The 25,880-nt window shown below is 59.9% G+C and overlaps 1 protein-coding gene across 1 annotated transcript; it reads left to right on the top strand.

Moving 5' to 3' along the window:
• PIAS4 (protein inhibitor of activated STAT 4) lies at positions 1–24,334 on the top strand. The gene is made up of 11 exons (XM_082652070.1): positions 1–138; positions 5,107–5,533; positions 16,680–16,764; positions 17,474–17,515; positions 17,811–17,901; positions 18,013–18,141; positions 18,241–18,346; positions 20,962–21,035; positions 21,126–21,286; positions 23,311–23,441; positions 23,778–24,334. Exons 1-11 carry the CDS (start codon positions 112–114, stop codon positions 24,044–24,046), a joined length of 1,542 nt encoding a protein of 513 aa, XP_082508196.1. The 5' UTR covers positions 1–111; the 3' UTR covers positions 24,047–24,334.
• Positions 24,335–25,880: the final 1,546 nt, after the last annotated feature.

The following is a 25,880-nucleotide window of genomic DNA, read 5'->3' as shown; positions in this document are numbered from 1 at the left end:
GAGGGCGCGCGGGTGCTAATTGGCCGCGGTGGCGGCCCCGCCCGCGAGTGGAGGGTGATCACGTGACGAGACGGCTGGGGGCTCCCGGCGCGGGGGACGCTGGTGGCCAAGATGGCGGCGGAGCTGGTGGAGGCCAAAGTGAGTGAGCGGCGGCAGCGCCGGCCAGGGCGGGCGGGGGGGCGGGGGCCGGGCGGCCGGCCGAGGTCTGCGCCTTCCGCTCGGGGCCCCATAGTGCGGCCCGCCCGCGGCTCGGCGTCCGGCTCCCTCGCCAGCCCCTGGCCCCGGGGCTCCGGTTGCGGGCGGGGCGCGGGGAGGCCGGGGGCGGGGCCCCCCAAACCTCACCCCAGTTTTCGCGCCAGGGGTTCAGCCCCCAGGTAGGAGGTTGGGTTCTCCTACCTCCAGCTCAAGCGGTTGGGGTCTGGACCTTCCTAAGAACGGGCACAGGGCCGCGCCTCCCAGCTTGAGGTACAGTCCCCCCGGACAGCATGACTGACTGGACTGCTCGTCCACTCCTCGAGTTCGGCGCTCTTTGGCCTGGGGGAGTGTCTGCGCCTCCCAGCCCCCCATGGTACAGTGGGCTGGTACATCTGGGTCTCAGCCTCCTCGCCTAGCTGACCAGGCTGGGGTTGGCGACTCCTGCCCAGAAAGGTCCCCTGACTTTTCTGCCACCGTTTCCACCATCCGGGGTGATGAGCTGGGGTCCTGAACTGCCCCCAAACACAGTGTGTCTCTTGGGGTCTCTACCCCAGGCTAGGGTTTGGAGCCAATATTCAGCTCCCGCTCTGGTCCCAGAGCCCCGCCCCCCTCCCGACACCCTCTTCACCCCGGAGTGCGCGCGGCGATAACAGCTTGCCCTCCCCGATGGGACTGAGCCCTGGCCCCTGTGTCGGCGCCTTCCTAATAACTCTCCTCTCAGCCTTGGGTCTTGGGCTCTGCCTTCCTCCTCCCTCTACCCTCAGGACAGCATCTGTGCTGCTTTGGACTGTTCCTGGGGTCTCTGGACCCCACACTCGCAGGATCAGACTCCCATTTCCAAACCTTGTCTGCTTCCCTTATACTCTACCCCATCGTGAGTCTACTGCTCAGATCACACTCCCTTCCCACACAGCCCCCAGAACCCCTGCTTTAGATCTGTTTATGCACCCCAGCTCTGGCATCTGAGGCACCCTTCTCTTTTTGCCGGTCTCTTACGTCGGTCCTTGGAGAGTCCCTGGCTGGTTGCAGGGTAGGGTATTTAGGAGGGCGATCACGTGACGGGACAGCTGGGGGCTCCCGGCGCTGGGGGACGCTGGTGGTTAGTTTCTAGTCTTTCTCCCCCGTATTCCTGTTTGGGGTCCACATTCCACATCCCATAGATGCCACCTCTTCAAGCTTGGGGCCCCTTTTAATCCTCTTGGGACTAAGCTGGGAGCATCCCTCTCCCGGGGTTGTATCTTCTCCCAGATGCCTCCCCGAGGTGAGGCTCCAGAACCCTTGCCCCTGACTAGGCTAGGGTTCTTCCCGGAGAAGTTTACTCAAGGCCGTTGATCCCAGGGAGGTGGGGGACCGGACCTTGCAGGACCAAGACACCGCCCCCTCCCCCTGCTGTTCTCCCCTCCCCAGGGTCCTGACCTGTAAATGTTTTCTTTCTCTTGCTCCTCCCTCTCCTTACATCTCCCTTCCCTTCCCACTGGGATCTGAAATGCGGCCCTCAGGGTTCTGTGATTATAGGGTATTAGCCCCATTCACCCCTGAGTGCCCTCTCCATATACCTGCATCACACACATGGCTGCCTCTCTCCGGAGTTTTGAGAAATTGAGACTTGCCCTAGAGATGCAGAGGTCTGAACTCTGCCAGCCCAAGGCAACAACCTGCGGCCTGAAGTCCCCTGGAGCCCTGAAATTTAACCTCCTCAGGCCGCTGTGGGGCTGTGGCTCTGGGCGCCCACCCCCACTCCAGCCAGAGAGTAGGATCTGAACTCTTATATCATCCAGGGCCTTGAAATATGATCTGATGAACTCTACTTCACCTTCCAGTGGCTGGGGCCCCCCTCCCCAATTAGATCAAGTTGACCCTTTTTCAAGTGCTCTAAAACACGAGCCTCGTGAGCCCAGCCTGCTCCCATCCTAGGCAGCCTTCTTTCTCCTTCAGTCCCTTGCTGTCACTGTGGAGTGCCTACCTGTCATTGAAATGTCCCCCTCTTTTAGGTGCTTTCCCAGCCTTTTGTAGCGAGAGCCGGAGACTTTGTCTTTTGGGGTCCAGAATGGGCTGATCCGAGGGGAGAGCGAGGGGCTTGTTGATAAGCTTAGAAATCTGAGACACTCAACCTGAGGCCCCTGGGAGGGGCTTGGGGGTGGGGGTGGGGAGTGGTCTGGGAACTCCCTGAGAGGGTGTGTAGCATTCTGCACGGAGCTCTTAGTTCCTGGAGAGGCGCCCCTGTTAAGTTCAGCGCAGCTGCTGTTTCTCCACACGGCTCCGAAGGAGCCCAGAGTTGAGGCTCTGGAAGCCGTTGGGGCCTGGCGCTGTTTATAAACACAGATCTGAGGGGCAGGCAGGTCAGGATGAAGCCGCGGCAGGAAGTGGTCTGCGCAGCACTTGGGGCTTCTTCCTGAACGTTTGCACCCTGCTTGCGCGGCCCCCCCTCCCTTCCAGTGTCAAGGGCAGGCTCCTCGGTGGTGGCAGCTGCTGAGAAATCCGAGTCATGAACATATGGCAGCTCGAGGGGTGTGCCCCGGGATGCGCGTGCATGAGGTGGCTCCGGATGGCCCCAACCTGGTGGAAGGGGTAGGTAGGGGCAGGGGCTCCCAGGGGCAGGAAGATGTGCTGTGGTCAGACTCTGAAAGGCCAGGCCCACCTGCCTTTGGCTCCATGGTGGGCGGTCAGCTTCCATATGACATTGCCTCTCCCCTGGAGCGCCTTGGGGCTCTTCCAGAAGAAACATCTTGTCTGCAAGCCTTTCTTCTCTGTTCAAGGTAGGAAGTCAGGCCGAGGGAGGCGAAGCCTCTTTGTTTTCAAAAGTGTTCAGACTCTTGGAGGGCCAGCAGACTGCTAGGCCCCCAAGCAGCGGGTGTACAGGGGAGTGAGGGGCTCCCAGGCAGCTGGGTGTGAGTGGAAGTAAGCAGCCTCAGGAGCCCGATGGCCCCGAGTCCAAATACTGCTAGCCCTGCTGCGGATGCACGGGGAGGCCTTGGGCCAGCTGCTTACCTCTCAGAGCCTCAGTTTTCTCACCTGTGTAATGGGCACCAGTCCTTGTGAGATTAGTGACCATGAAGGCCCTTGTGCTTGGCATTGGTGGGCGCTCTCCGTCTGCAGTGCAGGAGTAGGAGAAAGACCCTGCAGCAGGAAAAGCCTCCCCCTCTAAGCTTTGCAGGCAGGATGGGGCCTCCCCGCACCTTTGTCTGTGTCATGTTGGGCCCGTCAGACCCCTCTGCCATCAGCAGGAGCCTGGCGCCGTACAGCTGGAAAGAACGTTAGAGTTCCCATCTTGTCCAAAGTGCGGAGAAGCCTGACAGCAGACCCAGGGTCATCTGGGAACCTAGGGCAGGGTCTGGGCTTGAACCTAGGGCTCCTGACTCCTGGAGCCACGATCAGATTCCACAGCTCACTCTTTGACAGCCCGGAAACAGCAGCGCCTTGTGGCACGTAACCAGCCTGGCAGGGGGTCCCGCCCACCTCTGACCATCAGACTTTTTCTAGTTGAGTTTAAGTGATTTATTGGTTTCTTTGGGTGCTGTCCTGCCCCAGGCTCGCCAGCTTTCCATGTCCACTGTCATCGCTTGTACTTTCTCTTTCTCCATCCCCCACCCCGGAAGTGTCTTTTTCCCACCACATTTCACTCATCACAGGTCAGCTTCAGGGTTTGGCACGGGTGGCCCCCATACCCCGCAGGCCCATCCCTCCGGGATACTTTGCTTATGTAGCTTATCGGGGAGCCCAGAGGGTCACGGAGGGCAGGCCACTGCCAGCCAGTCCCACAGAAAACACTGGGCTCCACTGCTCTCTTGTATTTGGTCTGATTTCGTTGGAGGGGCCCTGCCAGGTAATAGTGGCCAGTCATCACTTTGCCACGGGTCAGTTCATAGCCTCTGTGGCTGCTGGATCCCCGCGCTCCTCTGTTGGGGCTGATCCTGCCCCCCAGGGGACATTTGGTGATGTCTGTGGGACGTTTGTGGTCGTCACGACTGGGGTTTGGGGGAGCTCTGGCATCGAGTGCGCGGGGCTAGGGATGCTGCTCCACACCCCACCATGCCCGGGATGGCCCCAGTGTCCACAGCACCAAGGGGAGGACGCCTGTGGGGGGGACCAGCAGACGCTTTGACGGCCTCGGCAGCGCTCAGCTGAAATCAGTCGGTGCTGGGGCAGCCTGGTAGAGAGGAGCCACCCCGGCTTCAGAGTATGGTTTGGATCTTGTCTGTAACTGGAGCTCACCCCAACCTGGTAGGGGTGTTTGAAGGATCAGAATTAAGTGCATAATCACACGCCCAGCTCAGTCCCCGGCAGGTGAGTCAGTACTAAGCAAGCGGTGGCTACCATGCTCCAGACCAAAGGGAAAATGTGTTTGTGGCCGACCTTGGTCGAGCGCTCACTCTGCTTTACGTGCATCGCTTCATCTGGTCCTTCCCACATCCCGATGAGGTGGACCCGCCATCCTCCCTGACGAAGAGGCCTAGGTCAGAGAGGCCATCAGTGTTCTCAGCTGGAGCGCGACTGAGGCTGTTTATGGAGAAGCAAGATTCCCAGTTCCTGCCCTGGGGATGCTTTCAGGCTTGAAGATGGGAAAAGAGGACCTAAAATAGAAGCAGCTGGGGGTGGGGGGGGTCAGTCAGACGAGCTTTTGCTGCGTTGGTGATGCTGAGGAAGGTTGGAGGGGGAGGATGGGAGCAGGGCTGAGCGGGGAGGGGGCCCCTCAGGGGAGGGCAAGGCGGCAGCCTGAGCACAGGCATGGAGGTGGGACCAAGCCTGCCGGTGGGACTGGGGCAGAAGCTGCCGCCTCCTCCTCCTGGGGGCCCCAGGCCGGCCAGCTGCTAGCAGGGTCTCACTTCACTGTCCCCCCAGCTGGCCCAGGCAGTCCCTCACCCTGGCAGCGTATCCCTCTGAACCTGTGTGTTTGTGGTTGCTCTTCCCCAGAACATGGTGATGAGTTTCCGAGTCTCTGATCTTCAGATGCTCCTGGGTTTTGTCGGCCGGAGTAAGAGCGGACTTAAACACGAACTTGTCACCCGGGCTCTCCAGCTGGTCCAGTTTGACTGTAGTCCCGAGCTGTTCAAGAAGATCAAGGAACTCTACGAGACACGCTACGCCAAGAAGAGCTCGGAGCCCGTGCCGCAGCCCCACCGGCCCTTGGACCCCCTGACCATGCACTCCACCTACGACCGGGCCAGCTCGGTGCCCAGGACTCCCCTCACGGGCCCCAACATTGACTACCCCGTGCTCTACGGGAAGTACTTAAACGGACTCGGACGGTTGCCTGCCAAGACCCTCAAGCCAGAAGTGCGCCTGGTGAAGTTGCCCTTCTTTAACATGTTGGATGAATTGCTGAAGCCCACCGAGCTGGGTGAGTCCCCGCCGCCCCTGTGGGCGGCCCCACCTTCTGAGTTCTCCCAGCGCCCAAGGCCAGCCAAGCAGCCAACCCAGAGCATTTTCTGGGGAGCAGCAAGGGCTGAGGGGCTGAGGGGGGCTTGTCCCTCCCAGGAAGCACAGGGGCCACCTTGGGGTCCTTGAATTAGTAACCTGTTGCCATGTAACAAGTTACCCCAAATCCCAGTGGCTCGAAACAGCCGACACCTCAGTTTCTGAAGGTCAGAACTCGGGAGCGGCCTGGCTGGGTGGTTCTGGCTTGGGGTCGCTCAGGGGGGTCATAGTCCACCTGTCGGCTGGGGGGCTGCCTAATCAGTAGGCTTGACTGGGGCTGGGGGCGGGGCGCTTACTCACGTGGTTGCCAGCTGCTGGCTGGAAACCCCAGTTCTTGCCGCCTGGGCCTCTGGGGGCTGACTGAGTGTCCTCCCAGCATGATGTGGTGGCTTGCTTCCCTCGGAACCATGATCGGGGCAGGGGGGCTGCGGTGGAAAGAGGGAGAGAGAAAGCATGTGCACCTGTGTGAGTGCATGACCCCACTGGAAGCTGAGGGCTCTCTCGCAGCCTCAGCTTGGAAGTGGCATATCTTCGCTTCTGCCACATTCCACTGGTCAGAGGAACCAACTCTGGTGCAACGTGGGCGAGGGCTCCACCATGCTGGACCACCAGGAGGCGGGGGCACTGGGGGCCACCTGCAAGGCTGGCTTCTGTGGTCTTACTCCTGGTGGCGAAGGGGCTGGAGGTTCGACCTTCCCTCCCGCCCCCTGCGGAAGGCTGTTTCCTAGTAGGTAGCCTGCGGGAGTGACCTCGGTCAGCGGGTTCAGGCCTGTCAACATGGGCCGGCCCGTCAGCACATGGCCAGGTGTGCCTCTGAGAGGCGGGGTGCAGCGCGGATAGAGGAGATGATGCCGGGGAACCTTGTCCTCGTTTCTCTGTCCCTTACGTTGACTGAGGGACAGGCCTGCTGTGTATCAGGCCTGTAGCAGCCCCCTCCCACCCTGATGACAGGGCTGGGAGTGGGTGTCAGCCTGGACTCAGCCTCAGATGCTGCCCTGAGCTCTGGGGCCAGGACACCAACCAGCCACAGCTTCCTGGGCCTCCAGGGCTCCAGAGAGCAAGTGGAACGCGATGGGGCTCCTGTCACCCCTGAGGTTTTACCAGGTGCCTGAATGTTCCTGGAGACCCCTCCTGCGACTCATCACCCACCCAGTCACACAGCATATACCTGAGCACCTGCTGGGTGGGCACCCATCAGGGGGTGCAGCAGGGAGCAGACAGAGCCCCCCACCCTTGTGGAGGTTCACTTCTAGCACCCCTTGTTCAGAGCCTCGTGGTGCCCCTAGCCTACCCACGCTGTGGGTCCTGCTGCCCGTCACAGTAGGCCCTGGTCGTGAGTCGGTCCCTGTGTGCTGTGGCCGAGGTCACGGTCCCTCCATGCCCCCACCCGCCGTGCCCTTGGCCCCGCGGCTCAGTCCCTCCCAACCGTGCTGACCCAGCAGCCTGCCTTGATCGTCCAGGGGGCCCTTGTCTGCACACAGGCTTTAGCTCCAGCCCCGGGCGCGCCTACCGGCCCCCTCCGTCCTGCCCTGGGTGGGGGGTGGGGGAGGGATGACAGCTCTCTCCGAGGGCCTGTGGCTCCAGGTGAGGCTGTAAGAGGTGGAGGAAAGTGCTTCAGGTGCTCCTGGCCCTGGGGTCTGAGGCCCCACACTCTGGCCCGGGGGCTCCGCCCTCCCCCGCCTTCTCTCTGACACCAGGAGGGGTTTCTCGCCAGCCCCCAGGTGGGGGGCAGGTTGGCTCACCAGCACCTATCGTGGGGGTGACGTGGCAGCACTGGGGACCCAGGGCCCCTTCCCGAGTTTCTCCAGGATGACCTTCCCTGTCTCTGCTCCCGCAACCTCTCTCTAGATGCCAGGACCCATCCCCCTGCCCCCTCCCAACCTCCCCAGACCTCCCACCCCCCCTGCAGGCTTTGGAGTCTCAGGCCTGGCTGGCTGGCTGGTTCTGGAGGTCGAGCTGAAGATTCAGACTCCTTCCTAAGGACTCAAGCACGATCTTTATATCAGGGAGGCTGTGTTTTTACAGGGAGGCTGCAAGGTGGGCTTGGGAGACTGCAAGGCGGGCTTGGCGCTGGGCGGGGGCCTGGGACTGGAGGTGACTTTGAACTCAGGGCCGGCAGCCTCCCTCCCCTGCCCGGACCATGGGCTTCCTTCCTGCCCGCAAACATGCAACCATTCCCGCCCCACAATGCATCACTTTGCCCTGAGCCCCCAGGGACCCCAGTCACCTGATCTCCGGGAGAGTCTGCTCCCCTGTCTACACCAGGAATCACTCTGCTCTTGGCTCAGAACAAAGAGGCCAACCCCACCCTGCCTTTGCTCCCACCCACTCCCCTGCCCCTCTCCCAGGATGTACCCTTTTCCCGAGACTCCCATCTCCTCAGGGACTCCCTGGGGGCTGCCCAGGTTCCTGGGGGAGGCCTCATCGAGCGCTGACGGTGGCCCTGAAGCCATCTGGTCCCTGCTGTTCCAGCACCAGCAGTTCTGTCCGCCCACCCCTCACCCTGGGCGCCTCCCCACAGGGAGTTCTGCAGCACTGGCATTGCCAGGAGCCACCTCAGGAGGCTCTAGCCAGCTTCCCCTCCCCCTCACCCCTGGTCATGCCCTGCCGACCAAAACGAGGCCCAAACAGTCTGGTCCTATTTCCCCGGAAGAGCCGCAGGCAGGCTCCGGGATGGAGACCGCGCCAGGCAGACAGGAGACATAAATCACGTGGAGGGGAATGTTCTGGTTGGGGGAGGGGAGGGGAATAATAGAGCCACAGACAGGGAGCTGGAAGGACCTTAGGAGAAAGATGATCCACTCCAGCGGGGGCTGGGGGTTGGCACCCAGAAAGGTCAGGAGACTAGCCCAAGGTCACACGGCATCCTGAGGGAAGGGACTCCGGGGCCGCGTGCTCAGCCATCTTCCCTCCTCTGACCCCCTCTCTGCGCCATTGGCACCTTGCTTCCCTGTGGGGAAGCCCTGGTACTGAACCACACGAAGGTTCTGGACCTCAGGCCTCTTCTCAGAACAGGGAGCCCAGCCATCTGGGCCAGGCACCCCCGGGGGCAGAGGCGCTTGCTGCTCACCCACAGCAGAACTCAGAGGGACCGGGGATGCAGTCTCGGGTCCAACACTGCTGCTTGGGGCTCAACCCTCTTATGGCCGGAGGGTCCCCTAAGCCTGGCCACTTGGGGTGTCAGCAGGCAGAGGCTGAGTGTCCGCTCTGGGAGGCCCAGACCTCAGGGCCAGGGAGCGTGGGGGAGACGAGGTACCATCATGAGACTCACCACGGGCAGAAGGAAGGAAACGCGACCTGTCCCACCGCTGCTCCCCGAGGCTCCCGGTGTCCTGTGGCCAGCGCCTTGTGGGCTGGGACCACTCCCGTGGCCCAGCAGGGTGAGCAAGCTGCCCCCCAGTTCTCCTTATGCTCCAGGACGTGGTCGGCGCTGACTCTGGTGGAGAGCCACTGGTCTAGCCCTGTCCCCACTGGGCAGGGCCAGTGTATCAATACGTCCCTCATTCAGGCTCCGAGCCCTTTGGCTGGTATTGCCCAAGCAAGGTAGTGGGGTCCCTGACCTGGCGAGTTTTGCCAGGAAGGTGCCCTAGAGGTGATTAAACGGTGACGGGCGAGGAATGCTCCGGTCAGGGAGTGCAGGGTTCCCCGGGGGCGGGGGGGGGGGCAGGGCGCTGTCAGTACCAGGAGCCCCCTTATTGTGCATTTGTGGGGAGGTGGCAGTCAGGAAACCTTCCTGGAGGAGGTCACAATCCTATTGAGACCCAAGGGATAAGTAGCAATCAAGCCGGACAAAGGGGGTGGGTGGGTGAGTGTGTTCCAGGCAGAGGCCCGGTGGTGAGAGAGCTCATGAATGGAGGCCATTGTGACCAGAGTGTGGTGTGCCGCAGGCTGGGGAAGGGAGAGTAGCCTGGACGTGGGTGGCAGAGGCCAGAAAAACCAAGATCGGTGGGGCACGGGGAACGGTGGCCGACTGGGCTGTCCTGAGGGCTTCCCAGGTCTTGTTCTTTCGCGTCCTTTCTGAGGTGGATAATACCCCTGCGGCAGGCCTGCCTGCCGCCCCACAGCCCAGCGTGGTACCCACCAGGCCCATGGGCTGTCTGTGGCATCCAGGGGCAGGTGGCCTGACCCACTGGGCTGGCTGGGCCTCCCCTGCCCATGGTGGTGGGAGGGGCTCCATCAGCTCTGCAGCAGGTGGGTGCCTTGGGGAGCACCCAGCATTACCTGTGAGGGGGCCCTCAGGTGGGCGTGTAGGTTGTCCCAGGCGAGGCCTCCAGCCCACCCCAAGTCCTGCCAGAGGTGGCTCACCTCCGCCTGCTGTGATCCCCCGACTTTGTGCCCGCCCCTGGCTTTAATCTGCCCAACCTCCTTCCTGGTGTCTTCCCCACACACTTTACCCCCAGCAGCCAGAGGAAGCTTTTATTTTTCTTAATTTTTAAATTTTTTATTATTTTTTTAAGATGATTACTTTTTTTTTCAGTATTTAATTTTTTATTTGGCTGCGCTGGGTCTTAGTTACGGCACGCGGGCTCTTAGTTGTGGCATGTGGGATCTAGTTCCCTGAACAGGGATCAAACTCGGGCCCCCTGCATTGCAAGCGTGGAGTCTTAGCCACTGGACCACCAGGGAAGTCCCCAGAGGAAGCTTTTAGAATAGCAGCTGGTCACGTTCCTCCTCCCTCCCCTCACCTCCTCTCTCTCGCCTGGCCTAACCCTAACCCTAACCCTCGCTTACTCTGCTCCAGCCTTCTCCAGCACTCCGGGCTTGGTCCTGCCCCAGGGCCTTTGCATGTGCTGTTCCTTCTGTCTGTCACACTCTTCCCAGGACACCCACATGGCCCTCCCTGCCCCATCATCGCCTGATCTACAGCTCATCTCTTTCACCTCCTTACCACTCTCTCCTCCTCTGGGGCCTTGCTCCCAACCCTGGCATTGTTGATCGCCTGGGACTGGCTTGTTCCCCACTGCATCCAGAGGACAGAGTGAGGTGGAGGTAGGTGAGCAAAGGCTTGGAGATGAGGAGCAGCCTGAAGGCTGCAGTGAGAAAGACATTGAGTCATTCCTTCAGTGCTTGTTCCTCCCGTAACCCCAAGAGCAGGAAGTCTGGGTTCCTCGCCTCGTGAGTGGAGGAGCTGGGATTCGAACCCAGAGCCCTTAGTTGGGGCTTGTACCCGTCCGCCCCCTCCTGTTGTGAGGCCCCTGCGCCCAGCCTGGGGCACCTGTTTTCCTGCCTCCTCCAGGACGCCCCCCGCCATCACCACTGGGGCCAGGCCTCAGCCTGGAGGAGGGGGCCTCGGGGGCCCAGGGGCAGGGGCTGCCTGCCGAAGGGCTTCAGGCCAATGAGAGGAAGTCCCTGCTGATCAAATTCTCTTATTTTTTTAAATTAAAAAAAAAATTATTATTTATTTATTGATTTGGTTGCGCCGGGTCTCAGTTGCGGCAGGCAGGGGCTCCTGAGTTGCGGCATGCATACTCTTAGTTGCAGCGTGTATGTGGGATATAGTTCCCTGACCAGGGATCGAACCCAGGCCCCCTGCATTGGGAACACAGAATCTTAACCACCGCGCCACCAGAAGTCCCCCGATCGAATTCTTAAAATGTTCTTTTCTTTCTATTTAAACTTTTGTAAAAATATGTGTTCATCATAGAACACACTGGTTAACAGCGATGAAGTCACGCGCTTGTTCTTGTCGCTGTTGCCTTCTGTCTGCGTGTGCAACCTGGGATGTGTGGTGTGTCCTGACTGCTGGTTTGTCAGAACACCCTGCCCCCCCACCCCAGTATGTGGTGAGCACCTGCTGAGGTCATTAAATACTCGTCCCTGGTGACAGTTTGCAAGGCTGCCTGGCAGCCGCCTGCGTGTGCCAGGCCCTCTTTCGGGGTCTCTGATTGAGCCTGGGGGCTGAGTCCCTGGTCCACTGGCTCCTCCTGGGATTCCAGCTCCCTGAGGACCTTGGGGCAGGGGTTCTCCCTTTAGTCCCGGAGAGGCATTGAGGCTGAGGCCTTTGGGTGTGCTTGGGGCTGGGGGGCATGTACCTCATCCCAGCCCCCAAGCCGCCTGGCAGGGGACCCCCATGGCCACCCTGCTGTGCAGCATGGGTGACAGGAGAGGTAGTTTTGGTTCTGTGTCCACGACGAACCAAAGACACGGGAAAATTGTGTTAATTCTTAGGAGGTGAGGGTTTGGGAGAAAAATGGAGCCTGGAAGGAGGTTGGGAGTGCCAGTGTCGCTGATGGGTTGGGGTGGAGGGTGCAGTTTTTAGATACAAGCACTCGGGGAAGGCTTCATTCCAGTGGCATTTGCACAGGCTTAAAACACACCAGGGCTGTGTAGATGGTTGGGGGAGGAATGTTCTGGAAGAGGGGATGGCGAGTGCAAAGGCCCCGAGGTATGTTCTTGGCAGGTGGGGAGCACAAGGAGGCGCCCAGGGTGGCTGCGGTGGAATCAAGGCTACCAGGGCTGGGGACAGAGCTTCCCCCGAAGCCCAGAGCTGGGGGGAGCCAGGAGACCGGCAAGGGGTCTTCATACTGATCAGATGAGCACTGCGGGGGAAGGGACCTCCCTGGGCGCGTTCGGAAATCCTCAACAACGGGATTGGCCAAGGGAGCTGATAGTGGGGGTGAGGGTGAGGGTCACGGACTCCGCCTGAATCTCAGCCCTGAAAGCTGGAAGGGTGGGGCTGCCACTGGTGGTGGATGGCCCAGGTCCGGGTTTGGGGGACCCCTGCCCGCTGTGTCCCAGCTGAGCTGGCAGCTGGCCTCCCACTGGCCACTTGGCTTCCTGGGGGAACAGTCGGCCACCTCAGGCTGATGGCACAGCAGAAAATCGGGATTCGGAATGCATCCCCTGCCTCTGCAGCAGGCTCACCTAGAAATAGGAGTCCTTCCGGGAAAGGGACTGCGCAGCCAGTTCTTCGGCAACCCCTCTCGCGGTTTCTGCAGGAAGAGCTCCTTGGCTGGCCGGTGCACCGTCCCCTCCCCTGCCTCCCAGGGGACTCTGTGGTGTGGGGGAGTATTTTTTTTGGCGGGGGGAGTATTTTTGACACGCCCCCCCAGGCTTGGCGGCCCAGCTCAGATGTTGTGAGACCCCCTCCCCCCATAAATAATTGCCCGGGGCTCTTCGGGCGGGTCTGGGCGCATCTGCAGGTAGCCTACGTTCACCCCAGCCCTCCAGTTAGCCAGCCCTTCTCAGGGGCCCCAACCGGGTCTCCGGAGGGACCAGCCCTCCCTCCACAACGAGCAGGAACTGGCGGCAGCAGTGTGGCGGTTTCAGCAGCCACCTCTTCCTGAGCGCCAGCTCCGGCCCCAGCACTGTGAACCCCGAGAAACTGGTCCCTTGCGTGGAGGGCGCACAGGCTTGGGTGGGGATGGGGGCGTGGCTGAGCAGAGCTGGGGTACGAACCCCGGCCCGGGAGCTCTGGCTTCTGAGCCCGAGCTGCTTTTAAATTCAAATTGTGTTTCCTTTTTAAGTAGCCTACCCGAGGCTGCGCTTTGGAATTCAGAAGGTTCTGAAGCAGGGGTGGGCCGACCAGGCCTGGGCCCAGCCCCAGGGCTCCCTATTGTCCGCCCCCCACCCAGGCCGCGCCAGGCGGGTGCGGGCTCGCCCTCACCGGCAGCTTTCATGGTACAAGGCAGAGTGGGGACGTAGAGGCAGAAACAGTGTGGCTTGCCGAGCTGAAAATATTTACACTCCAGCCCTTTGTAGGGACAGTTTGCCCACCACTGTCCTAAAGGGTTTGCAGTATAAAAAGAGCAGACGCCTTACCTCCCCCGGCTCCAGGGCTGCGGTAGTGGCCACTTCTGGCACCCACCTTCCCCAGAGGCGGCTCTTGCACAGACCCCCTCCTTGGTTTTGGTTACACAAATAGCAGCCTGAGGTACACACTGCTCTGCACCTGCTCTTTCCACTTAAAACCATCTTGGGGATTAGTCTCTGTCGGAGCACAAAGAGCTGCTTAATTCGTGACTCCCTGTGTTCGCGGGAGCATAGTATTCCTCCACATAGGGCCTGGAGCCGATCTTCCTTTTTTGGCTGCGCCGGGTCTTAGTTGCAGCACACAGGATCTTTGTTGCGTCATGTGGACTCTTAGTTGCGGCATCCGGGGTCTAGTTCCCTGACCAGGGATCGAACCCGGACCCCCTGCATTGGGAGCACGGAGGCTTAACCAGTGGACTGCCAGGGAAGTCCCTTGTTTAGTTTTGGTGGGGTTTTTTTTTTGGTTTTGGTTTTTTTTTTGGCTTCATCAAATTTATTTTTAAATTGAAGTATGATTGCTTACAATCCAATATTAATTCGGGGTACAACACAGTGACTTGATATTTTTATTCGTTACAGAATGATCATCACTTCTCAGTGTAGTTTTAAAATTTTAAACATTGAGGTATAGTTTACATACAACGAAATCCACAGATATTTAGTGCGTAACTTGAGTTTTAGAGAATGCATGTGACCGAGTAACCCCAATGCCACCAAATACAGAACATTTCCATCACCGTTAAGTTCCCGAGGGGCCCCCCTCCCAGGCAGTCCTTGCCTTCCCCCAACCCCCAGAGGCCGCCTCTCTTCTGAGTTCTATCACCATAGATTAGTTTTGCCTGTTCAGGAAGGTGGTATAATGCACACGCAGCATGTACTTCTCTGTGTCTGCCTTCTTTGGCTCAGCTTTGGGGCTTCAGATTCGTCCGTGTCGATGCATGGACTACAAGCTTTACTGTATGAATGTACCACAGCTTGTCCATTTGTTCTTCCGTTGTGGGGCACTTGGGTTGTTTCCAGTTTAGAGCTGCCAGGAATAAATTAGCCAGGCGTTCTTGCACAGGTCTTTTTGTAGACATACTCCCATTTAATTGGGAAATAGCTAACAGCAGATTGCTGGTTACAGGGTAAGTGTATGTTTAACTTTACTAGTCATTGCCCAACAGTTTTCCAAAGTGTCTGTACCATGTTACAACCACCCCTACCCCCAGCAGAGAGTCCTGGTTGCTCCAGGTCCTTGTCAACACTTGGAATTGTTGGTCTTGTCATTTTAGCCACTTTAAGTGGACGTGTGGAGGTTTTCAACCAATCTTGCACTCCAGGGCCAGATCCCAGGGGCCCTGGCTGTTTGCTAAAATTTTGTTAAGGATTTTTTACATCCACGTTCATGAGGGATATTCAGCTGTGTTTTTCCTTTCTTGATGCATTTTTGTCAGGTTTTGGAACCAGGGTTATGCTGGCCTCATTAAAATGAGTTGAGGGGCTTCCCTGGTGTCGCAGCGGTTGAGAGTCCGCCTGCCAATGCAGGGGACACGGGTTCGTGCCCCAGTCCGGGAAGATCCCACATGCCGTGGAGCGGCTGGCCCGTGAGCCGTGGCCGCTGAGCCTGCGCGTCCGGAGCCTGTGCTCCGCAACGGGAGAGGCCACAACAGTGAGAGGCCCGCGTACCGGGGGAGGGGGGGAAATGAGTTGAGACGTGTCCTTCCTCCTCTAGTTTCTGGAAGAGTTTATTTATTTATTTGTTTTTGGCCATGCCGCACATCTTGCAAGATCTCAGTTCCCTGACCGGGGATTGAACCTGGGCCCCGGCAGTGAAAGCCCAGAATCCTAACCACTAGGCCACCAGGGGACTCCCTGGAAGAGTTTATATAAAGTTTATATGGTTTCTTCCTTAAACATCTGATTGAATCCACCAAGCTGGACCTGCAGTTTCCTTTGTGGAAAGGTTTTTAATTATGAGTTCAGTTTTTTTAACCGATAAAAAGCTTTTCAAACTTTCTATATGTTTTGGTGCCAGTTTTCATAGTTGGCATCTTTGGAAGAGTTTGTTCATTTCATCTAAATTGTCAAATTCATTGGCATGAAGTTACAGCCCCCTATTGAAGGCTATAGAATCTGTACTGATGTCCACCTTTCATTCATGATAGTTTGTGTTCTCACGATCTTATCATTCAGTCTAGCTAGGTATGTATCAAAGAACTTTGGCTTTGTTGGTTTTCTCTGTTGTTGGCTTTTTGGTTCATTGACTTCCATCTTTATCTTTAATTTTCTCCCTTCTAATGGCTTTGGCTTTTAGTTTGGGCTTCTTTTTCTAGCTTCTTGTGGAGGAAGCATACATCATTCATTTCAAACACTTTTCATTCTTTTTTAATAGAAGCATTTAAAGCTATAGCTTTCCCTCTCACAACTGCTTTAGCTGCCTCTCACAAGTTTTGGAGTATTGTATTTTCTCGTTCAGTTCAGAGTGCTTTCTGATCTCGCCTGGGCTTCTCAGTACAGTTATGACTGAGAGTGAAGAGCCAAGGTCTCCATCCCCCGCAGACTCCATCCCCTTCACTGCCAAGGTCTCCATCCCCGGCAGACTCTCTCCCGGCAGACTCTCACCCAGTGCTCCATGATGGCGAGCAGGGCTCTGTGTGTGCTGTCCCTGCTGCCCTCCTCACACCTCCCGCTGTGAGCCAGGCCAGGCTGCTCTGTGACTCTTATTTTGTGCACTTGGAGGTTCACTGCCAGTTCACTTCCATATCTCCTTGGACAACCCGTGAGTGCCAGAGGCAGGACCTTGTTCAACTTGTCCCCATTCCCTCTGGCAGTGCCGTGCTGAGAACTCATTACGTGCGGGGCCTGGGCCGAGTGCTGCATGGTTGGGTACATGGCTCACCAGATGCCCGGAACAGCCCTGGGAGTTGGGGACAGAGTTGTTACTGGTGTCTCACAGACCTGGAGAAAGTGGCTGGCCCGAGGGCACGCGGCCTGGTGTGCTGCATCCTGCTGGCCCAGCAAAGCTCTTCTGCCCCCGCCGAGCAGTTCTCGGTCCTCTTGAGTAGATGCCTGAGCCCCAGAGGGCTGAAGAGGCTGCTGCTCCCCGAGTGGCCCTCAGTGGGGGACATGGGGGGGCATGACTGCTCCCTGAACCATGGGCTTTGGTTCTCCTTACCCAGGAAGGGGCAGGATCCCCCAAATACATCCCACCTGGGTGGGGCTCAGCTTCCCATTTCCTACTTCCCAGTCTGAAGAGGGCCAGGCCTGTAGGAATGACTGTGGTCGGCGCCCTCGCCAGGGAACAGACGTGACCCTGACCCCAAATTTGTCTCCAGTTCCACAGAATAACGAGAAGCTTCAGGAGAGCCCGTGCATCTTTGCCTTGACGCCCAGACAGGTGGAGCTGATCCGGAACTCCAGGTGCGCTGTGCCCACCCCCTGCCCGCCTCTGTGGCAGCCCAGGGCAGCCTTCGCCAGGCCCGCAGCAGACCCTGGGCTCAGCGTGGCGGGGAAGGGTGGCCCCCACCCCGTGCTCATGGCCCGCGCATTCTCACCACCTTTGACCCACAGCCCCAAGGTGGGCCAATCGTCCCCCTTTAACAGGGTCCCCTCCTCACTGCTCCGGACATCAGGGTCAGGGCACGTTCTCTGTGGGGTGTGGAGCAGCATCCCTGCCCGCACCCCCTTGACGCCAGGAGCACCCCAGTCGTGGCCACCACAGATGTCCCCAGACATCCCCAGTGTCCCCTGGGGGCAGAGCTGCCCCCGGTGAGCAGATGAGGGATGCAGGCTGGTTCCAGGGCTCTGACTCTGCTCTCTGAGGCCTTCAATCTCCAGCTGAGATAGAAGTCACCATTAGGGTTGCCATTCCTCGGGCACAAGGCCCACACCCACCAACCCTCTTACTATCTGTACCAGCCCCCCATTTTCCAGATAGAGGCGGTCATTTGCCCAAATCACCCGTGAGTAAATGTCAGGAGAGAACGCTCTAGGCAGTACCCTTGGCCTTCGGTCGCCATGGGAAGGAAGTAGTGGGTTAGTCCGTCTGGCTGGTCCCCCCAGTGAAGGGTCAGAGGTGGCTGCTGGGCGCTGTCCTGCTATTGACCCTCCCCTCCTCCCCCCGGCACAGAGAACTGCAGCCTGGGGTCAAGGCCGTGCAGGTCGTCCTAAGGTAAGCCCAGGTGTGGCCCAGGCCCGGGGGTGGGTGGGGACACGACCCTTGCCCACCTTCCCTTCCTGTGAGAGAGAGAGAGAGAGAGAGAGAGAGAGAGAGAGAGAGAGACACACACACACACACACACACACACACACACACGCTATCTGGCCTTGTCCGTGGGTACACCAGCACGCAGCCCCACTCTAGATACGGGTCCACCCTCGCCCCCCATCTGTCCTCCCCGCCCCTCCCAGCGTGCCCTCCCCTGCCCGAGGTGCCCGTGGCCCTATGGTCCCCGGTGTCCTTGCAGAATCTGCTACTCAGACACCAGCAGCCCTCAGGAAGACCAGTACCCACCCAACATCGCCGTGAAGGTCAACCACAGCTACTGCTCGGTCCCGGTGAGTGGGCCCCCCAGATCTGCTGTGGGGGCGAGGCAGAGAGTGCAGAGTGGGGCGGGTGGGACACATGGAACACCTTGTGATGGGCGCAGCCATGGTGTCTGCTTCCAGGGCTACTACCCCTCGAACAAGCCAGGAGTGGAGCCCAAGAGGCCGTGCCGCCCCATTAACCTCACCCACCTCATGTACCTGTCCTCGGCCACCAACCGCATCACCGTCACCTGGGGGAACTACGGCAAGGTGAGCAGGTCCTGGAACTCCCTCCCTCTGCCCTCCCTCCCCTGCCCACCCCACCTCCATTGGCGCAGCCCTGACTCTGCTCCCCTCCCCCACCGCCAGAGTTACTCCGTGGCCTTGTACTTGGTGCGGCAACTGACCTCCTCGGAGCTGCTGCAGAGGTTGAAGACCATCGGGGTCAAGCACCCGGAGCTGTGCAAGGCACTGGGTGAGCCCCAGGGCTTTCTGCACTGCTGGGTGGGGCTCCCCACGGTCCCTGGGGGTGGCCATGGCTCCATCACTGCTGACCCAATTTGCTGGGCACAAGGCACAGGCCTGGTCCTCAGGAGCTTGTTGCCTGTGGGGGACCTGGACCTCCCCGGGTCTGGCCATCACCCTGGCAGTTGGGGAGCTCTGGGAGGTCTCTGGAGGATACAGAAGGAGGAGGGGGAGCCAGGCAGCGAACCATCAGTGCAAAGGCCCTGAGGCAGGGATGGGCTGGGTGTGCCGAAAGCCCCCCAGTGAGCTCCGTGAATGGGGCGAGGAGAGCCGGGGTTGGTGGGCGAGGAGGCTTGGAGGGCTTGCGGGGGGGGGGGGAGAAGACCCCAGGTGATCAGCTTTCCAGGCGGGTGCTTCTGGCGGCTGTGCGGGACCGAGAGGGGGCGGGGGCCAGCTCTCAGCGGGAGCGGAGGATGGATTCCCAGTGGAGGCACACGTGATGATGAGGGTCTGCACCGGAATGCTGAGATCATTGGTTTTTTTTTCTTTTTTGTACTTTTAAGAACCAGAAAAAAGGGGGTGGGGATACGCAGAGCATTAAAAAACCCCAGAAGAGCCACTCAGACGGGCAGATAGAACCTTCCTGTGTCCTGCCCCGGGGGCTGCCTACCACACAGCGGGGGCTCAGGAGTTCCCTCTCTGGTCGCCTGGAGGCCCTTGCGGGGTGCCTTCTGACTCCATCCTCACTGCGGATGGATCCAAGCAGTGGGGCCTGGCCACGTCCCAGTCTGACCAGTGGGGACACTGAGGCCAGTGTGGCAGAGTTAGGGCTCTGTGACCCCAGGACCTCAGCCTAGGCACCCTGCCCTGCAGCCTGCCTGTTTCCTCAAATGGCCCTTTCTTCGATCCCCCCCCCCCCACCTGCCCGCTTGGCAGGTTCAGGCATTGGCGCAGGACTGGGCAGGGCTCATCCAGGCACCCGTGGGCCCCAGGGTGGGGACGGGCATGGGGAGGCCTGGCTTAACTCCTCCGTGACCGGCCTGGAGCCAAGGCCTGGGGCAGTGCAGGGGCCGCGGCAGCATATGTCGCAGCTCATGGGAAGCCCAGGCCCCTGCTGGGGTGGGCAGGGCCTCCCCTCTGAAGCAAGCCCCCAGCTTCCTTCCCACAGCCAGCTCAGGCTGGGCATCGTGCCTGCTGGGTTGCTGTCTGCTGGCAGCTGGGAAGTCCTGTTCTCTGTCTCACTTGAACCCTTCCTGCTGCACGTGCCCTCCCTCTATTAGGTAGAGGAGGACTGAGGCCCTGCTTTGAAGCATGATATGCACTGCACCCGTCCTCAGCTGCCCAGGGTCTTTTTGAGGGGCCAGGGTCTCTGGGTCTACCATTTATCTGCACCTGTTAGCCAGAGATGGGAGCCACAGGGTGACTGAGGACAGTAGGGGCATTGAGGGGGTGGGAGGACAAGCTGGCAGGTCACCCTCGACCCCGTGTGGGAGGCGGAGGAAGGCTCTCTGGAGGAGGGGACGCAGGCGTTGTATCAAGGAGGGAAGGGCAGTCCCATCGTCCAAGACGAGTGCCCTCCACTCTGCAGGGCCCGGGCATAGTCCCGAGCCATCTGGGGATGGAGCTGAACCGCTGCCCCTCTCAGGTTGGTTGGCCAGCCTCCCTGCGCCCCCTGCAGGCCCATCCCCAGGGCTGCAGTGGGCCAGTTTCCTTCCAGGCTTTTTTCCTCCACCTCGTGGGCTCAGCGTGCCGTGGCTTTATGGTGGGTGCCCGCTGTCTTCTGATCTGTTAGAGAAGCAGACTCGGACAGTGCAAGGGAGCTGTGCTCGTGGGCTCACCCGCCCTCTGAGGGTCCCTGGTGGGGCTCTCCTGGCCTTGGGGCGTCCCAGCCCTTGGAGTGGTGCGGGAGGTCCTGGCGGTTTTCATCAGAGCAAACAGTCACAGCAGGTGGCCGACGGCAGCTCTTTGTTGCCTGGATCTTTCCAGAAAAGGGCAGTCTTGTTGGGGGGCTGGCCCCCCTCGTTGTGCACCCAGGTTATTGTCAAAAATAAATGTCTGCTGCCGAGGGCTTTTTTTCTTTTTTTGTCTGCATTGGGTCTTCGTTGCTGCGCGCAGGCTTTCTCTAGTTGCGGCGAGCGGGGGCTACTCTTCGTTGCGGTGCACGGGCTTCTCATTGCGGTGGCTTCTCTTGTTGCAGAGCATGGACTCTAGGCACACGGGCTTCAGTAGTTGTGGCACACGGCTCAGTAGTTATGGCTCGCGGGCTCTAGAGCGCAGGCTCAGTAGTTGTGGCGCGTGGGCTTAATTGCTCCGTGGTACGTGGGATCTTCCCGGACCAGGGCTCGAACCCGTGTCCCCTGCACTGGCAGGCGGATTCTTAACCATTGCGCCACCAGGGGAAGTCCCTGCTCAGGGCTTTTTTTTAACATAGATTCTCCTCGTAGTCCTGGGCCCTGGAGCTAAAGCATGTGCCTCATGGTCCTGGGAGGTGAATATGGGGTGCTCACCGTGTCTAGCTGAGGCAAGGGGTGCTGAGGGTGTTCACTGCTGCCCTCCCGAGCATCTCTGGCTGCTGGGAAAACCTGCCCCTCAGCCCCGCTGACACCAGCCGCCCCTTCCCCACAGTCAAAGAGAAGCTGCGCCTGGACCCCGACAGTGAGATTGCCACCACTGGCGTGCGGGTCTCCCTCATCTGCCCGGTGAGTCGGGGGGCGCGGGTTTGTGGGTGCGGCTGGGTGGACAGTGCTTGCTGCGCAGCTGCTCACACCCATCACCTCCCACCCCCACAGCTGGTGAAGATGCGGCTGTCGGTGCCCTGCCGCGCGGAGACCTGCGCACACCTGCAGTGCTTCGACGCCGTCTTCTACCTCCAGATGAACGAGAAGAAGCCCACCTGGATGTGCCCGGTGTGTGACAAGCCAGCCCCCTACGACCAGCTCATCATCGATGGGTGAGTAGCTGGGGCGCACGGGGGCCCCACCGCCTGCCAGGCTGTGCTGGGCTTGGCCCCTTGCCTGTCTGGGCCTCTGGAAGGAGGAGAGGGGCCATGCAGCTTCTGAGGCTTCCTGGGGCATCCGGGCTACCCAGCAGCACCCTGTGGCAGCTCTGCAAGCCCTGGGCTACAGAGAGAGGTGGGTGTCAGCCCTGTGGGACTTGTCAGGGCCTTTGCTGTTTGGGTGGCAATGGCGTAGCTTAGACTTCAGAAGTGGGGCTCCAGATCCACGAGGTCCACTGTTGCTCCCCACGTCACCTTGCGTTTTGTGAGTCTGTTCCTCCCCCATGTAAAACAGGGACCCGAGAACCCCTAGCTTCCACCCTATTGCACAATTCGGGGAGCTGCTTCTCAAATGGCGTTCAGCAAAGGCTTGATCACATCCTCCACATAGGAAGGTGAAGGGGACGCACGTCTTCCCAAAACTCTGACCACCTTCTGTTGGGCCCTTTCCTAGGTGACACCAGCGTGCGGCCAGGCTGTCCCCTGAGCCTAAGCAGCAGGCCCTCCCCATGCCGCAGGGGGGACAAGGGGAAAAAGGCCATTCTCCCTAAAAGGGAAACTTTGCTCTGGTCTTAAGTTTCCAGAAACTGAGCCCAGCACCTGACTGACTGGCTCCTGCCAGGCGCCAGCCACACCCACTTCTGTCCCCAGAGCCGGGGCTGGGGTAGGGAACCTGGTGGCCCAGGCAGGAGCGGACCATGGGGCAGCCCTAGACCGCTGGCTGCATGGCCCCCGCCCGCACACAATGGCTGAGGCGCGGCTGGGGTGTGTGCCACGGGGAAGGGGGTAGCCCTGACCTGCAGTGGCCGCGTGTGAACTGTCCCCACGATCGGGCACTCGTCTCCCTCTGGTCACTGCCCTCGAGGTCTCAGAAGCCCTCCCTCCCAGCCGTCCAGGGAGGTGGACCTTGATCATCCTCTCCTTACAGATGAGGAGACAGATTCAGAAGGGGTGGCCACCAGCCCAGGCCCCCAGCTCACAGGTAGCCAGGCAAGGACTTCAAACCCAGCCTGACCAGCTCTGAGCCTGGGTCCCCTCCCTGGAGGAGCCGAGCAGCCACCCCAACGCTGTCCAGCCTTGGGGTGGAGTGAGGAGGCCCCTGGGGCCGGGCACAAGGGCTGGGCCTGAATGGCAGCTCTGTTCCCAGCCTGGCAGCTGTGCAGCCCAGGGCCCGCCTTCCCCGCCACAGGCCTAGAGCAGGTCACTCAGGCCCGGGTGGTGGTAACTGACAGCTCTAGGGACAGATGGGGCTGGGGCTGGGTAGTGTGACTGTGCCCCACACGGACTGCCATTCCATCAGCCCATGCGGCCTGGGTATAGCCAGGGAGGCTTCCTGGGGGAAGGGTCCTTGGGTCGTGCATTTATTCCACAAGGCCCTGCCACTTGGTTTCTGGCCCTTAGCTGGGTGGCTTCGGGGTCAAAAGGACTCCATCCCAGACCCTGCCTTCAGGGAACTCCCAGCTGGACGTGTGGGATGGGAGGACCGAGCCAGAGACAGACACTCCTGTTGCTTGTGCTCTGTTTGGAGAAGAGGAGCAGTAGAGTAGGGCTTTGGAGGGTGAGTAGGAGTTTTCCAGGTGCAAAGTACGTTTCAGGCAGAGCTGTATTCATACTGTGGTGACCCTCTGCCGTACTATGGCAGAGCTGTATTCATACTATGGTGATGGGGCTGGGAGGGGCCCCGTCTGCCACAGAGGGTGTCCTGGAGAAGGCCTCCCTCCTGTGTGATCATGACTGAGGTGGTCAGAGTCACCTGGAGGCAGGTGCAGTGTTGATGCTGAACGAACGCTGGGGGCTCTGGTGTGTCCCTGCTCCCGGTCTGGCATGGGCCCCCACCCCGAACCTCAGGTCAGCAGGTGCGGCCAGTGCTGTCCTGAAGCCACTTTTGGAGAGCAGGAAGTGGCTCAGTGAGCATCCCACCCCCAGCCAGGGGAGCAGGGTGGGGCCCAGGAGTCAGCAGGCCCTCCTCCTGCCCCCAGGCTCCTCTCCAAGATCCTGAGCGAGTGCGAGGATGCCGACGAGATCGAGTACCTGGTGGACGGCTCGTGGTGCCCAATCCGTGCCGAGAAGGAGCGCAGCTGCAGCCCCCAGTGCCCCATCCTTGTGCTTGGTGAGGCCTCAGCCGGGCTTTGCCCGAGTTTCTGTTCCCAGAGTTTGCCGATTGCTGAGTTTGACTCTATCCTACCGCGTGGCCTTTTTATCTGAAACGCGACCGTCCCAGTGGAGTTGATCCCCCTGGAGCGGGGCGTCTGAGGTGGTTAGTGAGCACCTGCTGTGTGCTGGGCCTCATCCAGAGCACGGGGGAGCCGGTGGCCTGAGGCCACCTCGCTCTGTCCTCCGAGGTGTCCTGCTGCACAAGGCTGTCCCCGCCCCTCGCCGGCCTTGATTTCCTTTCTCTGCGGGTCACCTACCATCCTGAGCATCTGTCCCTGTCTCTCTTCCGCAGGCACCTCGGATGCTAATGGGCTCCCAACCACCCCCAACGTCAACGGCGGGGGTGGCAGCGCGCTCGGGGGCGCGGGCGGCGGGGGCGGCGCGGCGGGAGGTGTGGAGAATGGGAAGCCAGGAGCTGATGTGGTGGACCTCACGCTGGACAGCTCGTCGTCCTCGGAGGAGGACGAGGACGAGGACGAGGAGGACGAGGACGAGGACGAGGATGGCCCCCGGCCCAAGCGTCGCTGCCCCTTCCAGAAGGGCCTGGTGTCAGCCTGCTGACCGCTGGCCACCGCCGCGACCAGCCGGACACTCGACTTTCCTGGTGCTCACCATGCAGAGGGGCGCAGGCGGGCCTCGGGCACAGCGGGAGGAGTGATTTTTGTTTTTTTTTTTCTTTTTATTGTTGTTCATTTTGTTTTTCCACCCCTTTCCCTGGCTCCTGGCACCTGTACCTCTGGACTCTCCTATCGGAGGATTAAAAAAAAAAAAAAAGTAAAACGACAAAAAAAAAGTCAAAAAAAAAAAGAAAAACAAACAAAAATCAAACTTAAAAACAAGACAAGCCACCCACACAGCCACTTCCCTGGCCGGAGTTGGAGCCCGAAGTCAGAGCCAACCCTGGGAAGGGCGGGTGGGCCCAGGTCGCCGCGCCCCCCGGACGACCATTCCAGCTGGTGCGAGGGACCGGGCGGTGGGGATGCGGGGAGGACAGCCTCTTCCCCGGCAGCAGACCCCGACTCTGACGTTCGTCTGTTCCTTTGCTTTCTCTCTCTCTGCAAGCGTGTCCTCTCCTGAGAGCCGGGAGCAGGGAGCGTTTTTTTTTTTTTTTTAGCCAAGAAGCCATGGAGTAGGGGGGGGCGGGGGGCGGGGCCGGGCAGTGGGGGGCGGGGCGGGGGGGGCCAGGGAGGGTTTAGCCACAGATGTGTTGTATTTTTTGAAAGTGCAATAACTTGGTATTTTGAAGACCCGGCGTGTGGCCAGGACCCCCGGCGGAAGGCGGGGGCCCCAGAGCGCGGCACCGTGTGGCGTGGGGGGGGTCTGTTTTCTAGCCAGCTACCTCGGTAACTCCAATTCAGGTTAACTTCCCTACGGAACAGCGCAGGTGTCCACGGACGCCGACGCCGCCGTCGCCAGCCCCCTCCTCAGCGGGGCAGGGGGGCGTGGCCACTTCCGAGGGGTCGGCAAGGACCTGCCCTGGCCTCTCCATTCTGGGCGGTTCCTTCCCCCTCTCCTTGCTCTTGGGTTTTCCGACGGGTACGAGGCCTGCCCGGCACCCGCTCCCCCGGGAGCCTCACTCTTGTCTTCCAACAGGACTGGGCCTCAGCTCCCTGCCCAGACCCAGGTGGCTCCTGGCCGGTGGGGGGGGGGGCAATCCAGCGACCACGGGGGCCCAGAGTGGCCCCAGACGCCTCCAGGGACCCGCAGCTGGGTGCCCGGCCCCCCGCCCAGCACCCTTGTCCCCCGGAGGCCACACCTGGTTCTCCAGATCTCCTGTGCCCGCCATTCTTTCTGCTTTTTCTTTTCTTCCCCGCCGCACCCCTCACCCCCAAGACCCGGAATATTTTTTCTTTGTATAAACAGAACTCTCCTAGTCAGGAAGCAATATCATTTCAGGTCTAAAGAAGAAAGGGACATGAATCTGGTCGAGGGCAAATTCAGTTTTACTGTATAAACTCGGTTGTGCAGTTCAGCCCTCCCTCCGTCTGCACTGGCAGCCGAGGGCCGCTGTTTTCTAATATTTGTATTCTAATTTAATTGTTTTTTAAAAACGCAAATAAAAAAGTCAAGGTGAAGCTACCGCAGCGTCCACTTCTCTGTGCGTCGGGGCCATGGCTGGGAGCAAAGGACAAAACCTGTGCCCTATCCACGCTTCTCCTGGCCTTGTGCTGCATGGCCTTCCGGATTCAGAAGTCACAGCATTTGGTCAAATGAGAAAGATTCCACCTTGAACTGCGAGGTCCAGTGTGTGTCTCCTGGACCGGGCAAGGAATTCAGACTGAGCCACTGAATCCCAGGATGGCCCCTGCCCCCCTGGGTGGCCAAGAAGATACACAAATGGCCAATAAGCTCCTTAGAAAGATGCTCGACATCATCAGTCAACAGGGAAAGGCAC

Source organism: Grampus griseus (genome assembly GCF_964374135.1).
Source record: "Grampus griseus genome assembly, chromosome: 3".
NCBI classification, from domain to species: domain Eukaryota; kingdom Metazoa; phylum Chordata; class Mammalia; order Artiodactyla; family Delphinidae; genus Grampus; species Grampus griseus.
Note: the sequence above shows the minus strand (reverse complement) of the source record. Positions and strands in the feature narration are given on the sequence as shown.